General features: G+C 33.5%; 1 protein-coding gene across 1 annotated transcript in view; it reads right to left on the reverse strand.

Moving 5' to 3' along the window:
• Positions 1–16,866, reverse strand: part of SMCHD1 (structural maintenance of chromosomes flexible hinge domain containing 1) — a 145,842-nt gene that overhangs the window by 90,110 nt on the left and 38,866 nt on the right. The window contains exons 13-20 of the mRNA XM_039243189.1: positions 15,388–15,582; positions 13,728–13,841; positions 13,061–13,167; positions 12,252–12,334; positions 11,972–12,085; positions 4,540–4,617; positions 4,341–4,460; positions 2,961–3,105 (exon numbers count right to left, since the gene is read on the reverse strand). Coding sequence (XP_039099120.1) covers positions 2,961–3,105; positions 4,341–4,460; positions 4,540–4,617; positions 11,972–12,085; positions 12,252–12,334; positions 13,061–13,167; positions 13,728–13,841; positions 15,388–15,582 — 956 coding nt within the window. The remainder of the gene's footprint in view (positions 1–2,960; positions 3,106–4,340; positions 4,461–4,539; positions 4,618–11,971; positions 12,086–12,251; positions 12,335–13,060; positions 13,168–13,727; positions 13,842–15,387; positions 15,583–16,866) is intronic.

The following is a 16,866-nucleotide window of genomic DNA, read 5'->3' on the forward strand; positions in this document are numbered from 1 at the left end:
CTCTATATGGGTGGGGGTGGAGGGGTAGATAAACAAAAGATAGGATAAAATACTATAAAGTATAGAAGAAGTAATCCTGAATGAATGCATAAAGATGCTGAACCTTCCCAACCGTATTCCCAACCCAGCCTGTTCTTGGACTGGCTAGGAACCTGGACAGCCAAACTATTCCCTCCGGTCAAGAGACTAAATATTTCTTAGAGAAAACTGCCTCGCCCAAGAAAAAGACCTGAAGATACTGACAACAGGATATTCCCCCAATAAAGCATTACAGACATATCATCCTATGGTGAAGTTCATAGTCAACAGCTTCTCCCACATTCTCAGTTTCCTTATCTGCACTTTAGTCATTAAGTTATAAGCAGAAAACCAAAGACTACCAAGTATCTGAAGAAGTAAAAAACCAACAAACAAAAAACAGCTAACTTGGAGAAACAGATTTTGTGTATGTAAACTTTTTAAAGAAAAAACTATCATGTATCAGTGAAAAAATGTATTACATTTATAAAACAAGATCCACAAAATATTTCAGAGAACAAAGAAAAACTCTTGGAAATTAAAAATAGAGCAGAAAGGAGGGTGCCTGGGTGGCTCAGTCAGTTAAGAGCGTCCGACTCTTGATTTCAGCTCAGGGTTCGTGGGTTCAAGCCCAACACGGGGCTCTGAGCTGACAGCAACAAGCCTGCTTGGGATTCCCCTTCCTCCCTCCTCTCTCCTCCTCCCTCTCCTTCTCCTTCTCTCTCTTCTCTCTCTCTCTCAAAAAATAATCTTAAAAAAATAAAGCAGAAAGGAAAAATTCAACAGAAAGGTTATAATGTTGAAAAAATATGTCAGAAAGCAGAAACACAAACATAAGAAAAATTGGGAAAATCAGAGAAGCAGTCCAGAAGGTACATTACCAAAACATAAAGATCCCAGAAAGAAAAAACAATAATGATGGAAAGTAGAGAATGAAGTATTTTACATAATATAGAGACCTATGCAAAGATGTATTACTATAAAATTTTGCCATGTTGAGACTTAAAAGTAGATCCTATAAGCTTTCATAAAAAATACACAGAAAACACAAAAATGAAAATTAATAAAAGTTTAAAATATCAACGGTGGAAGTTAAAAAGCAAAAATGGAGCAATGCTTTCATAATTTTTTTGTAATTTTTTTAACGTTTATTTTTGAGAGAGAGAGAGAACACAAGCAGGGATGAGGCAGAGAGAGAGGAGGAAACACAGAATCTAAAACAGGCTCCAAGCTCTAAGCAGTCAGCACAAAGCCCAATGTGGGGCTCGAATTCACCAACCATGAGATCATTACCTGAGCTGAAGGTGGACGCTTACCTGATTGAGCCACCCAGGTGCCCCAATACTTTCATAATTTTGAGGAAAACAGTGTCCAATTTTCAATTCAATCAAGTAGAATAGAGACATTTTTGAGAAATAATTGTCTCTTATATACACTCCTTCACCGGAACCTAGTGTTTCAGCAAAAGAGGAACATGGGAATCTTCTAAAAAAACTGGAGAGCCATGAAACAATAAATGCTAAATAAAATCAACCACGTAACATCTCACAATTTGGGAATGTTTCCTCAGGGACTTGAGAGACAACTCTCTACACTGTAATCATCAAAGAAAAGTAAAACTCCCTATCTCCCAATTTTCTAAGCTTAAGTTATAGTCAGCTGACTCCAAATTGCAAATCCTACAGCCAATGATAAACATACTGCGTTATTTCATGTTTAGAACATGAATGTGTAAGTTATAGCCACTTGTCTATATAAGGAGTAAGGTTTTCTTCAGTCTTTGCAATCTCTTTATCCAACTGCCTGTGATAATCATGAAATTCTGGTTTAATGTTTAGTCAATAATGAAATTGTTTTCTTTCTCTTCCACCTTTATGAAGACATTTTCTAGTTTATAAGGATAGGATGGAACTATAATCAATAATAGGTGTCAAATAATGCACTAATATTTTTCATTTGTGACTAGATGGGATAATTTTTAGCATTTATTTTTAAACTAACACATTTAAGTTATTCTTTTGTTACTGTTTAATATTCAACTAGATGCAGTAAGTCAAAAGACAAGCATCACTTTTTACACCTTAAGAGAACATAAAACTAAAAACACCCATTTTGAATATTTTTATAACTATATATTATTTTTCAAGAACTTAACAATGTGAACTTGAAGAAGGCAAATACTATGTCCTTATTCACCTCTACATGTCAGCTAGCAAATGCCTACAATATAGCAAATACTCAGATGACTAAGAGTGAACAATTACAACACAAGGGGAAAAAAGTACATAGAGACAACAAAAGAAAGTATATATAAAAAGTGGGATCAAAAAGACAAATAAGGCAGCTGATGCAAAAAAGAAACACTTAGCATTCATGCTCTTGAGAATGAACAAGACTTTCTCCCAAGGCACCTTAAAAAGAGATAATGGAAAATAATGAACATCCTCAATCATAACATTGGACAGTCTTATTCTGATTTCTTATTATAAGCCAATCACAACACTAAAGAACTATTAAATAGAGGTAAATTCTAAGGAAAGACTCAAATTTCCATGGAAACCATAAACTTTATGGCTATATTTTTAAAAAATAAACTGTATTACCAGGTTAAAAACCTTCTAAACGATAGCACTAAGTTTAAGTAGCAATAACTTTCTATCATACTTGCAGAATAAAATGGAGTAAGACAGAGCTATCAGTCTCACCTAAACAACTTTGACAGTAATTTCAGTCAAAACATAAACTTTAGTAAAGCAATTTATAATGACACTATAGCAACAAAGCATAGCGTAGGAATAAACAAATCCCCCAGATATCATGAAATACACTATATACTCTAAATGATAAACCTAAAGTCAAATATACACAAATAAAAAAAAAAAAAAGAGGCTGAATGCTTAGTAACTATGAAAAATCACATACAAAATGATCCTTCAAATTACCTTGCTTCAAAAACTGGCTGAATATCATTTCCTAGTTGACTAGTATGACCAAATTCATCCTGAAACTCCAGAGGGATATTGAATGGGACTCCAACACGGAAAGGAGGATCCATAAGACCAAATGAAAACTTCTCTGGTTTACCCTCTTTAAAAAAAAAAAAAAGAGAAGAAAAAAATAAACATGAGAAGCAAATTCATAGGTCAGAAACAGCCATATTGTATATTCAGGATATTAAATTATGACAAAGATGGCATTTTAAATCTGTGAAAAACATAAATTAAATATAATGTTTTTTAAAGTTTATTCATTTTGGGAGGAGAGGGAGAGACAGGAGAAAAGAGGAAAGGGGAGGGAGGGAGGGAGGGAGGGAGGGACGGAGAGAGAGATTTCCAAACAGGCTCTGTGCTAAAAACCATGAGATCATGACCCAAACTGAAACCAAGAGCCGGAATCTCAACAAACTGAGCCACCTAGGTCTCCTACATAAATAATACCTATAAGCCTCATAGGAAGAGTCAGATCTTTATCTCAATATATATAAAAGTAAAATTCTATAGGTAGAAAAACATGTTTTTAAACTAAGAAATTATTAGAATATAATGAAGAATAAGTTTATAATCTTATCATAGGAGAAACTAAGGCTAAACACAATATCCCTCCTCAACTTTGGTTAACTGTAGTGCAGAGACCAATGATCCCACCTCTGACATAGTGCTAGAAGGTCAACAGTAGCCTAAAGCTATATTACAATTCCTAGGTCATTTACCTCACTTCATCTCATCACAGACATTTTATCATCTCATGACACAGGCATTTTATTGTCTCACATCAACACAAGAATAGTGAGTAGAGTAGCATAATAAGATATTTTAAGAAAAAAGGACCACATTCACATAATTTCTATTACTATATTTTTATAATTGTTCTATTTCATTATTATTGTCCCTAAATTATAAATTGAACTTTATTATCAGTATGTATACATAGAAAAAAATAATACATATAGGATTTGGTACTATCTACAATTTCAAGAAATCCACTGGTGGTGGTACAACATATCTGCAGCACACAAGAGGGACTACTGTACTCAAAAACATGAAAGAATGTTTTTGACAAAATACATCTTATTAGTTACAATAAACAAAGCCTGGAGCCTGATGTGGGACTCAGTCTCATGATGGGGAGATCATGATCTGAGCTGAAATTTAGAGTCAGACACTTAACTGATAGAGCCATGCAGGCACACCTATAAAGCCATTTTAAGATCATGATGATTACACAATTGGCCAAACATCTTTTACTGATTATTTATCTATTCTCCCTTTATTTAAAATGCTGTCTTCAGCATAACATGAGCTATATATTGGTATTACACTTACCTTTAACAGAAAACTTAATTGCTTTCGACGGTAGCGGTCTTCCTGCATAAGTGTCTGCATTACTTTCATTCAGTACAACTTGTAATTTCAATGTATAATTCCCCAACTTTTGAATATTTTCTGGACAAATAAAGAAGACATTAAAAATCAAGTCAACATAATACTGACATAATTTTTAATATTCAGAATAATAACTCACCCATTTTTTTAAACCAGTAAGGCCATTTTCCTCCATGTTGACTAATATGTGAAATGATTTCTTTATTTCCATTTGAAGCTTAATAAAAGAAAAAAGAAATATTTATACCTTCAGAAATTGAATACAGAACATGAATATGAAATGTCACACTGGTATCAATACCTTTATATATTTTTAAACTGTTCTGAAACTTCATCAAGGGATCTAAAGTTATCTTATGCAAGAAAACAGCACAATGAAAATTAGCTCAGTAAAACATCTTTATTTCAATTCTTAAAAATATATCTGTAAATAAGATTAACTGGTACAAAAGAGATATTTTTCTTTTGATATTAAAAATAATTTTCCTTAAGAGTTTTCACGATTAAAATATCAGATATTGTTTATGTAAAATAACTGCTAAGACCTAGTGACCTATTGTTTTTTTTAAATATTTTTTTAATGTTTTTATTTTATTTCTGAGAGAGACACAGTGTGAGCAGGGGAGGGTTAGAGAGAGAAGGAGACACAGAATCTGAAGCAGACTCCAGGCTCTGAGCTAGCTGTCAGCACAGAGCCCAATGTGGGGCTTGAACCCACGAACTGTGAGATCATGACCTGAGCTGAAGTCGGACACTTAACCAACTGAGCCACCCAGGTGCCCCTGACCTATTGTTAAGAGAAGTAAAAGCATATATACAAAATATACATTTTTAGAAGGAAGAGAAATAAATATAAAAATATTGATGCTCAGACTAAAAAAACAATGGACCTGAATGACACATTGGACCAGATGGATCTGACAGATAGATTTAGAACTCTACATCCTGAGGCCAGGGAATTCACTTTCTTCTCAAGTGCGCATGGCACATTCTCCAAGATAGATCACATACTGGGTTCATATAAAGCAGCCCTCAATAAATATAAAAGAATTGAGATCATAGCATGCACACTTTCAGATCATAATGCTTTGAAATTTGAAATCAATCACAGGAAGAAGTCTGGAAAACCCCCAAAAACATGAAAGCTAAAGAACACCCTACTAAAGAATGAATGGGACAATCAGGCAATTAGAGAAGAAATTAAAAAATATACGCAAACAAATGAAAATGAAAATACAACAATCCAAACTCTATGGGATGCGGCAAAGGCAGTCCTAAGAGGAAAGTACACTGTACTCCAGGCCTATTTCAAGAAATTAGAAAAAGCGCCAAGTGCAAAATCTAACAGCACACCTAAAGAAACTAGAGGCAGAGCAACAAGAGCACCCCAAACCCGTGGGGTTTGTGGCAAACCATGAGAGGCTCTTGAATGCTGAGAATAAACTGAGGACTGATGGGTGTGGTGGGGTGGTGGGAAGAGATGGGCATGGAGGAGGGCACTTGTGGGGATGAGCACTGGGTGTTATATGGAAACCAACTTGACAAAAAACTGCTTGTAAAAAAAATATATATTGTTGCTCAGTATTAAAGCAGGAAACACAGGAAAGATAAGCCAAAAACTAATAAAATTAGTATCTAAAGGAGGAAAAAAACAGAGTAGAGTGATGACATAACCTCTCTGAGGATTTATTTCTAACTTTGAAATTATGTAAATGACTTAAATTATTAAAAAAAAGCATTAAAATACAGCAATTCATAAACAAAACCAAAGTGTGTATTAACGAGGTGACCTAACTACATTTAAAAAGAATATTTCAAGTGACTTTAGAATCATTTTTACTATTTACACAGAAAAAGATTTTAAGGATAGAGCAAAAAAGTCAAATTTAATTCAAGTCTTATTATTAATTATATTAGTATTATTATTTTGAAATGAAACATAGGATAAAGCATATAACCATTAATGTTAAGAAATCCAGATTTTCAGCAGTAAAGAAATGAAATAAAAGCATAAAGTCAAATTAGTTAAATAAAAAACCAAAATGTCAATGCGAATTCAGTTCTTCTTTTCTTTTCAAAAATGTTCACATGAGCTATCAAAAAGCTTAAAAGCAATTTTACCCGGGGGCAACGAGCAAACCTAACACTCAGATTGTGGCCTCTAAACACTATTCCCCACAGAAAGGAACCAGCAGTTATGGCTGAAATCACATCTAGGATAGAACATATATAACAACGTTCTAGGATATCTTGAGCCAGAAAGCAAAAAAGCTCACATCAAAGACAAAAAGGTCACATAAACACGAAGAGCCAACATGAAGGCACATCAAAATGAACAAATCATCTTAAATATAGAAAACCCCATAAACTCACAAAAACACTACCAAAAAACAAAAACTGCTCATGGGCATTATTGTACAGCACCAATTCTTAACTGGTAATTTGTAATTAAAGAATAAGAATTACACTTTTTACTGCCTTTCCTGTAAATGCTGCATTAGAGGTAAACCAATGACACTAACTGGTAAAATTTCTTCACCAATGAATTCTGGATAACAAATTAGGACAGAATGAATGAATCATAAAAAAATTATCTATAATAACTAATTCACCAAAGAATTAATTCAAGGAAAATCAACAACAAATGAGACTATTACATAATGGTTGAAAGAGAAATATAATCAAATTAGCCTTGTGAATTCAATGCTCCATTAGCAGCACTTAAAGTAGAACAATTAGATATCATATGCCTCTGAATATGTAATACCATAAGAAATTCAAATTAGGTATAAAGTATTGATTCTTACTTTACAAAACAAAAATATGAGGAACCCAAATGTATTCAATCTTTTAGGCCTATCTTTCAGTTTTCTGGCAATTGAACAAATAGGAAAAGTAGTTAAATGACATCCCAAAGGAACAAAAACAGAAATCTGCAAAACACACTTCAAAGTGATTGAGTTCTGTCAGCAAGTAACTGGCATGAAGAAAAAAGGAGAGAGCTCTACTTTGAAAAAAAAAAAGGAACTGAAGACATAGAATAAATGTAATACATGTGTCTGATACCAAAAACAATCACATTTTTAAAAATCAGAGAAATTTAAGTTGAATGCGTTATTAGATAATAAAAAAGAATTAGTATGATAAATGAAATTACACATTTTTTAAAGATGCATGTAATTGAGATTCAACACACACACACGAAGCAAGTAAAACCAAATACTTCCTATTGATTTAGGTTAACCAATAATATATCTTGGGGCCCATTACATAATTCTTTTCTGTTTTATTCATAATAAATTTAATTTTTAAATGTCAGAGCTATAAATTTGTAATGAATATTAGACAGTAAACCATTAGAGTTCTCTAAAAATGACCAAGCAACCTTCTGATATCTTTTTTACAAAAATTTAATAATTACTGCTTGTTTACTAGGCACTAGAAAAAAGGGAAGAAAACCAGCAATATGCTTGCTTTCATGGAATTTCCATCTTGTATGTCAGGGTGTCTGCAAACTACTTTATTGCCCATGGCTGCTTTCATTCTAGAATAGCAGTTAGGTAGCTGTGACAAAGAATTTAGAGCCCTCAAAGCCAAAGTATTTATACTGATCCATTAGAAATAATTTGCACCTCTGTTACAGACAGCAAAGGCACATTTAAGAAATAACAAAACACCAAGTTATACAAATAAATCTAAGTATATTAGTATAAAACTAGTAAACTAGAAAAAAGTCTATGATTTTTATTACAAGCCTAAGACAGTGACAATCTGAAACCTGAGAAGAGTTTTATCAAAGATCTGCTGTTTAGGGGAGCCTCGGTGGCTCAGCTGGTTAAATATCTGACCCTTGATTTAAACTCAGGTCATGATCCAACGGTTTGTAATATCGACCCCCCACCTTGGGCTCTGCACTCTCTGCTTGGGATTCCTTCTTCCCTCTCTCTCTTCCCCTGCCTTTTCTTGGTCTCTCTCAAAACAAACAAGCATTTATAAACAAACAAATAATATGAAAAATTGCTGTTTAAAAGTTGCAAGCAGAGGAAATACAAAGGTCCAGAGGTGGGGAAAACTGGGCTTGTATGGGAACAAAAAGAATTGATTAGGAATACAGTGAGGATGAAAATATCAGAAATAAGGTTGAACAGGAAGACAAGGCCAGATCATATGTGAAGTCCTGCAGAATTATGAAAAGCCAAAAACTACCATTATATTTAGAAATGAAAGTCTAAAAGCTTTCCCTCCGAGATCAGGAAAAAGACAAGGATGCCTGCTTTCACCACATCCATTCAACATGGTATTGGAACCTAGCCAGATCAATTAGAGAAAAAGAAAATCCATTTTGTAAAGGAAGAAGTAAAATTATCAATGTTTGTAGATGACGCAATCTTTTCAATTTTTCTTAATGTTTAGTTTTGAGAGATAATGCAAGTGGGGAAGAGACGGGTGGGGGGGGGACAACAAAGGATGTGATGTGGGCTCTGTGCTGACACAGCAGAAAGCTCAATACGTTAGGCTCCAACTCACGAACACAAGATCATGACCTGAGCTGAAGTTCAACACTTAACCAACTGAGCCACCCAGGTGACCCAATGACACGTCTTCTATGTACAAAGCCCTCAAGATTCCACAAAAAATTGTTTACAGCCAGTAAATAAATTCAGCACACATGGATGATACAAAATCATGTTCATGTATTGTTAAGATGATAATAATACCCAATGACCTATAGATTCAGTAATAATCCCCATCAAAACCCCAATATCACTTTTTGCAGAAATAGGAAACCCAAGCTAAATTTAGATGTAATCTCAAGAGACCCAAACGGCCAAAAAACAATCTTAAGAAAAATAAAGTTGGAGAATTCACATTTCCATTTAAAGGTTACTACAGAACTATAGTTATCAAAACAGTGTGGTACTGGCTTAAGAGCAGACATATAGACCAATGAAACAGAATAGAAAGCTCAGAAATAACACCTTGAATATATGGTCAAATGATTTTGACAAGAATGCCAAGACCATTCAATGGAGAAAAAATAGTGTTTCTGATTATTGGTGCTATGAAAACTGGATATCTACATGCAAAAGAAGCTAATCTATATAAATTAAACTCAAAATAAATCAAATAACTAAAAGTAAGAGCTAAAATGATAAAACTAATCTTATACACAAACATTCAAGAAAAAGTTTCCTGACTAGATTTCACAGTGACTTCTTGGGTAGGACATCAAAAGCAAAGGCAACAAAAGCAAAAAACAGAAAAATTGGACATTATCAGAATTAAAACATATTCTGCATCAAAAAACCCAATCAATAGGGTAAGAAGGCATTCCACAGAATGAAGAGAAAATATGTGCAAATTATACAGTATCTGATAAGGATTATTCAAATACAAAGAACTCTTACAACTCAAAAACAACAGAATTTAAAAATGAGTGAAGGACCTGAATAGACTTCTCTCCAAAAAAGATATGGAGGTGATCAATAAGCACACAAAAAGATGCTCAGTTTCACTCATCATTAGGGGAATGCAAATCAAAACCACAAAATACCACTTCACACCAATTAGGATGCCTTTTATCAAACAAACAGAAAAAAAAAACGGGAAATTGATATGTGTTAGCAAGGATGTGGAATGTAAAATGGTGTAGCCACTGTGAAGAAGAGTATGACAGTTCCTCAAAAAGTAATACATTAGAATTAGCATATGATCTAGCAATTCTACATCTGAGTATATGCAAGAGAATTGAAATCAAGGACTCAGACATTTGCATACCAATGTTCACAGCGACATTATTCACAATAGCTAATGCATGAGAGCAACCTAAGTCTCCATCAATGAATGAATGGATAAGCTAAATGTGGTACACATACATACAACAGAATATGATTTCACTTATTTGATTCCACTTACTGAGACTCCCAAAATAGTCATAATCACAGAGACACAAAGTATAACAATTACCAGGAGATGTGGGGAGGGAGTGATGGGAAATTATTACCACATAGAGTTTTAGTTTGGGTCAAAAAAAAAGTTCTAGAGATGGACAGTGGTAATGGTTGTACAACAATATAAATGTATTTAATGTCACTGAACTGTGTATTTTTAAAAGGTTAAAATGATAAACTTATATATGTTTTAATGTAATAAAAAATATTTTTGGTTGGAAAAAATATATGGGAAGGGGGTGAGCAGGAGAGTCAGAGTCACAGAAAGACTGGAGGATGCTCTGCTGAGCCAAAAGCCACAGAATGTGGGCAGATTCTAGAAAAATTAAAAGGCAAGGCTGCCCTAAAGCCTCCAGAAGGATGCAATCTTGCTGACACTTTGATTTTAGCCAGTGAACCCCATCTGGGATGTATGTATGTACAGAATCCTAATAAATGGGGTGTGGGGGGATTGGAGAAATGTGGTATAGGGTGTCACAAAGGTAAAAAATCAGAGTATTTCAGTAAAATAAGTTAGTCAAACTGTTCAATGCTGAGAGACCTAAGAAGACATTTATACAGTCAAAGTATATATGACCACATACTGGTTTTTAAATTGTTGGATATACACATATATCAAAGAAAATACTGTTGTCTTCAAAATCCACGGACGAGACATACAAGTATATAGTGATAGAACAGATTCTTAAACATAAGTGAAAATATTTTTAGGCAATCAAGAAAGAAACAATGAACAAGAAACAAGATGATTCCAATTAGGGAAATATAAGACAAGCAAGAATACCCAGTTCTTCTCCTGTCACCAGGCCTATAATCTAAACCAAGTACTTCTAGCCCACAGGTTCAGAGCCATAGTTCTTTGATTTACAACAAATTTTAACAATTATCTAATCTGAATTCCTATCTAGTACAAATTCCTATACACACATACATCATATCTTATTTTAGCCCACAGTCACCTACTTGGGAAAACTCAGAATAAAAGGTAAAAAAAAAAAAAAAAAAACAGGGCACTTGGGTGTTGGGTGGTTCAGTTGGCTAAGCAACAGATTCTTGGTTTTGGCTCAGGTCATGATCTCCTGGTTCATGAGTTCATGGTTCATGAGTTCGAGCCCTGCATTGGGCTCCACACTGAGCGTGCAGAGCCTGCTTGGGATTCTCTCTCTGCGCCTCCCTTGTTCCTGCTCGCTCACTCACTCCCCCAAAATAAATAAATAAACTTAAAAAAAAAAACTTAAGGAAGGGGCGCCTGGGTGGCTCAGTCAGTTAAGCATCTGACTTCGGCTCAGGTCATGATCTCACGGTTCATGGATTCGAGACCCGCATCTGGCTCTGTGCTGACAGCTAGCTCAGAGTCTCGAGCCTGCTTCAGATTCTGCACCTCCCTCTCTTTCTGACCCTCCCTTGCTCATGCTGATAAAACATTAAAAAAAAAAAAAAACCTTAAAAAAAAAACCAATTAAAAATATTAGTCATTAACACAATTGAAATTCCTAACTTTAATAAAATCTACTGTGTCTCTCAGATTGTTCGGTCATCGATAATTATATGTAGATATTAAAACCTGCATTACACATTTAAGAACAAATATTAAAGATCCAAATTAATTTGCATACTTACAATGCAATATAACTTTGAGCTCAACCAGGAGTTTCTTTGACCCTCCATGACTTGTTCCTGGAAGTTTCTGCATTGCTTCCCCCTTTTTATTCAGTATTTCAATTCTTAATGCACCTATCAGTCCAAAATTTAAAGTAAGAATGTCTTAGTTACACTAAAAAATGTGATGAGTCTGCTAGGTCTTAACACAGCATTTTAATTTATCATGGTCTTTTACATATTAAATATGTACGGCACACAAAAAGGGTATTTTCAGTATTAAGGGAAAAAAAACACATACCAATGGGGGTTCCAGCAGGCCTAATCTCATTTGGCAATAATTCATCTCCTTCAGGCCAAGTTACTGACAATCTATCAGGGAGCCTATTATGAAACCAGCATATTAATGTTTCATGAACTATGTTAATTATGGTTCTTAGATAAATAGAAGTCACTAAAAACTGTAATATTTATTTGATATAATATTTTGAAAGGCCAATGTTAAAATTCTACATGATTAATAATCTAAAAAATTTTCCCTTCCTAACCATTACTGTGGTTACTGAAACATTAATACAAAATCTCTTGGTATTAAGAGCCAAGAATTATCAATATTGGGTGGGAGGGTGTGCTCTGCTCTTTTATAGTACAAGTTACCTTTGGTAATAAACTCTATGAATAAAATTACTGGTGAAATTCAGTAAGAATCAAAATGACTGCATCATTAGCCAAACAAGAGCTACAGTTCTGTCTTTCTACTTTCCTTTACTTCTTTGGTACTAATCTTTATCTCTCAACAGTTAGGACGACTTTCTTCTAATTGCAGGTCAAACCAAGTTGTTTTCTAACATACCTGAGTCATAGCACCTAAAACAGTGACACATTAGATATATAAAATTTCCTCCTTTTTCTACAAAATGCAGGATTCTATTTTACAATCAAAGCTCTCAATTTTCTTTAACAGCAAGAAGTTCATCACAATGCATACACCTAAGAGTACCAATGTCCTATTATGTGTCCATAACAACACACTCAAGAATAATTAAAAGCACTATGATTCATTTTTTATTTTCTTGTTACTCTTATCCTACATTCTGAAATGTGAATTACCTTGCCATTTCATCTTCTACATATTTTTTCACAGCTTTCTCAGCAACTGTCCTATCAAGCTTTGCAATTGGCACAGTTTTTACTTCATCATACAGTGCTTGAGGTTCCTGAATAATTTACATCAACATTTCAAAAAAAAATTATTCAAATTTGACAACAATGAAAACACTTGTTTATCTTAAAAAAACATTTTACCCTAATTAAATATATAAGTCATAATAGCTATTATTACATTATACCACAATGCTTTTTCTATTTTTCATGTAACCTCCTTAAATATAATTAAATACCACTCAAATATTAATAAGAATATAGTATAAGGATAAAGCCCATTCTTGTTTTGGATTTATTCATCTTTGAGAAAGAATCCTGGCTCCAATTTTTACTAGTTTGTGGACCTTGGACAAAATGTGCACTCTACAAAATTACTTTGAAAACTAGAAATAACATATGTATGTTTGTTAAACACTGGACATACAGATGTTAAGCTCTACAGATTATTGAAAACACCAAATAAGAAACATAAAAATTCATGCTAACACTAATGTGTCCAACAGAAAACCAAACGCAAGCAGAAAATACAATACTGTATCTTTATTTCAGGATTAAACAAAAATAAGCAGTACCAAGACTTCCAATAAAAATATTTTATTACTTGCTATCTTACCATTGCAATCTGAACCTCTCCTCCTGTGGCATATACTTCTCCATCATGATCACCGTAAAGAAAAAATTTTACTATGCTTCCATAAAAGAGAGGAAGTGTCTTGACTGTCTTGACCTAATATTTAGTTTTAGAAAAAGGCTTTTAGTATTTATTAAAACAAGCTTAATATTCATAATCATAAAACTATTTCATTGAAAGGGAAAACTCATATCAGAAAAATTACTGACAAAAACATTCTAATAAAGTTGTATTTATTTATATTTGCTTATGTAAGTTTCCCACTTAACATATTTTTGTAAAGATACAGTGGCTTCTTCATACAAAAATGTCATAGTTATGCATATGCCTAAAAGGTCCATCATTCCTCCAAAGTCAATTATGAAGCCAAAGTACCTCAAACCCTTTTTCCCCTACAAAATCTTGCTTTCAGATTATGAACAGTGATTACAAACTGACAAGTTATTTCTTTCACATAAACTGGCTCAAAGCTTGCCTACGGGTACTCTTTTCCTTACTTGGCTTTAAAAATCTAAAGATAATTTTCATTAGTTCAATTCAGAAACTCCTGACAGGAACTACAAAAGTTTATACACAACCTACTTTTTCAGCCTCATTTCTAAACTATTTCCTTTCACACACAACATGTTGCAGGACAACCCAACTTTACTACTTGCTGTTTCATTGTACCTACATGTATTAGTGTCTGCATTCAGCCTGTGGTCTCTGAGAAAGCACCTTACTCAACCACCACAAAGAACTTGATAAAAAGATCACTTCCTCCCTGTAACTCAATGCTTGACTTCAGGGTTTCCTTCGATCTTTATCCCTTTCATTTTCCTTTGCCAGCACATCCTTTTCATCCTAACCCTCCTATATGCTGGAAAAGCCAGGCTCTTACTACACATACCACCTCTCTAGGTGATCACATCCAATTCCAACAATTCCAAGGCTTTAACTATAACATGATTCCTTTCCCATTACAGAGTGAATGGACACCCTTCAACGTTTGCTTTATCTGTATAAACATCCAACTCTTTACCTCTTTCAAGGTCCATACAAATGCCACTTCTTGCCCAAACAATGTCATGATTTGTTTTTCTCCCAGGACCAAAGTCAGCAAATACTCTCCCTCTCCCTCCAAACTGCTAAAACAGTATTCATCCTCTCTTTTCACAGCATTTGTTCTCTTATCTATTATTATTTATGTTTAGGTTATTTCCAATTTTAGACTGTAATGTCCCTACAGACAAAAGACCTCTCTCTCCTAGATCTCTTCGTTCTCTATAATGCAATCAACAAGCAGAGTTGCTTACAAGCAGCAGATACTCAACAAAAATTTAGTAAAAAAAAAAAAAAAAAAAAAAAAAATTAAAAACCAGAAACACTCATTACTTCATATCACATTAAAAGAAAAAAATTAAGACTCTCCATTTAAGTTTAGTGCAAGAAAAAAATTAAAAACCTTGCTAATAGATCTTTTGGGAAACAGGTTTTTTAGTAAGTGTCATGTTAAATTATGCAATTAAAATCAACTGATCTCTTCATTCTCTCCTGGCTCCTGAGGAGTCAATACATGCACAATTTTGTTGTTAAATTCTAATACATTTAATTTAATTTCAAATTCTATTCAAAACTGAATTCAAAAATAAGTTAAACCTACCAGCTGTCCTGCTTTGTATATTTTTCCATCCCATTCTATTGCTGAGTATGTTGCCCAGGGGCCCTGCTTTTTAGAAGGAAGATCAGGACGTGTAATTATTCCTTTAAAAGATGTAAATTTTATTTGTTTGTCATACTTCTCATGACAGTCCTTCAGCCATAAAGCAAATTCTCTATCAATTTTCATTCGCTGTTCCTGTAAAAAAAACAACTTTTAATGTTCTATGAAATATAGCTACTAGTAAACAAATACAACCATAGACACATCATTCATTCCTTTTATTCTTCCACATATCCCACCCTCAGAAAACCTAATAAAAAATTAAAATATTCTGCTGGAACTTTCTCCCAGACAAATTTATATTTCTAACAAAAGCATTACTAAAGAAAACAAATCATTGCTATCATCTTTGAAACCAAGGTCTCAATGGTCACTACCTACAACAAAGCTTCCCTTCCCTGGTATAAATCCTAGAGTACACCAAAAATGATGAACACTGGCTGCCTAGGAGAAAGAGAATTAGTTGGCTATGGGAAAGGGTAAGCAAAAAGCTCCTCACTGTGAACTATGCACATCCTCAATAAGGTGATAAGAATTTCTTTCCATTTATCAAGTATAAACATACACATACATATAGTAAACATAAATACAGTTTATCTATGGTATTAAAATATCACTGAGGGAAGTGATCAGGGGGAAAAAAGTCTAAAAAGCTCCTTATGAGGAGGATAATGACAAAAAAGGTTGAGAAACACTGCTATACTGAACACATTTTTCCTTTTACTTATTATGTACTATATCTATATATACATATATATAGTACCTATTCAAAAAAGTTAAAACATGAAATGAAAATGAAGTGTTCTCTAATATTAAAGAAATGTGTTTCTATTTACCATTCTTCACCCTGTTGGGAGATAGTATGGAAAGATTTATACTCAAGCATAAGCTGTTTAATGCCTGTCTTTAAGAAATTAGTAGGGGAAAAAACCCTCCACATTACATGCTTTCATAGAAGACAACACATGAAGTTAAATAAGTTCATTTCTTCCCACATACCTTACTGTATGATATACCATTTCCAATGAAAATGGGACCAAAAAAAAAGATTTCACCTTAAAAGTTTTTGACTTGAAATTGGAAAACCAGTATCTTATCACTGAAGAAAATTAAGCCTATCAAATTTCTATACTGAAATTTGTATAGCCCTTATAGTATAAAATATTATTTTACATGCTCTCATCAAATGGACATGCTTCTGTAGCTTCTATTCACTGTCATAGGTCTTGATACTAAGATCTAAATACAGATCTGTAATTTTACTGAAACAAAGCCTAATCAGTTTGAAATTTTTCAATAAATGCTCAACAATTTATATATATTCATTTGATCTAATAAAATAAAAAGCACACAAATTATCAATACAAGTCTATATTATCCATGACTTCTTGTACTTAAAATACAACACATGCAAATACT

The sequence above is a fragment of the Hyaena hyaena genome, unplaced genomic scaffold (genome assembly GCF_003009895.1).
Source record: "Hyaena hyaena isolate Hyena2069 unplaced genomic scaffold, ASM300989v1 scaffold_222, whole genome shotgun sequence".
NCBI classification, from domain to species: domain Eukaryota; kingdom Metazoa; phylum Chordata; class Mammalia; order Carnivora; family Hyaenidae; genus Hyaena; species Hyaena hyaena.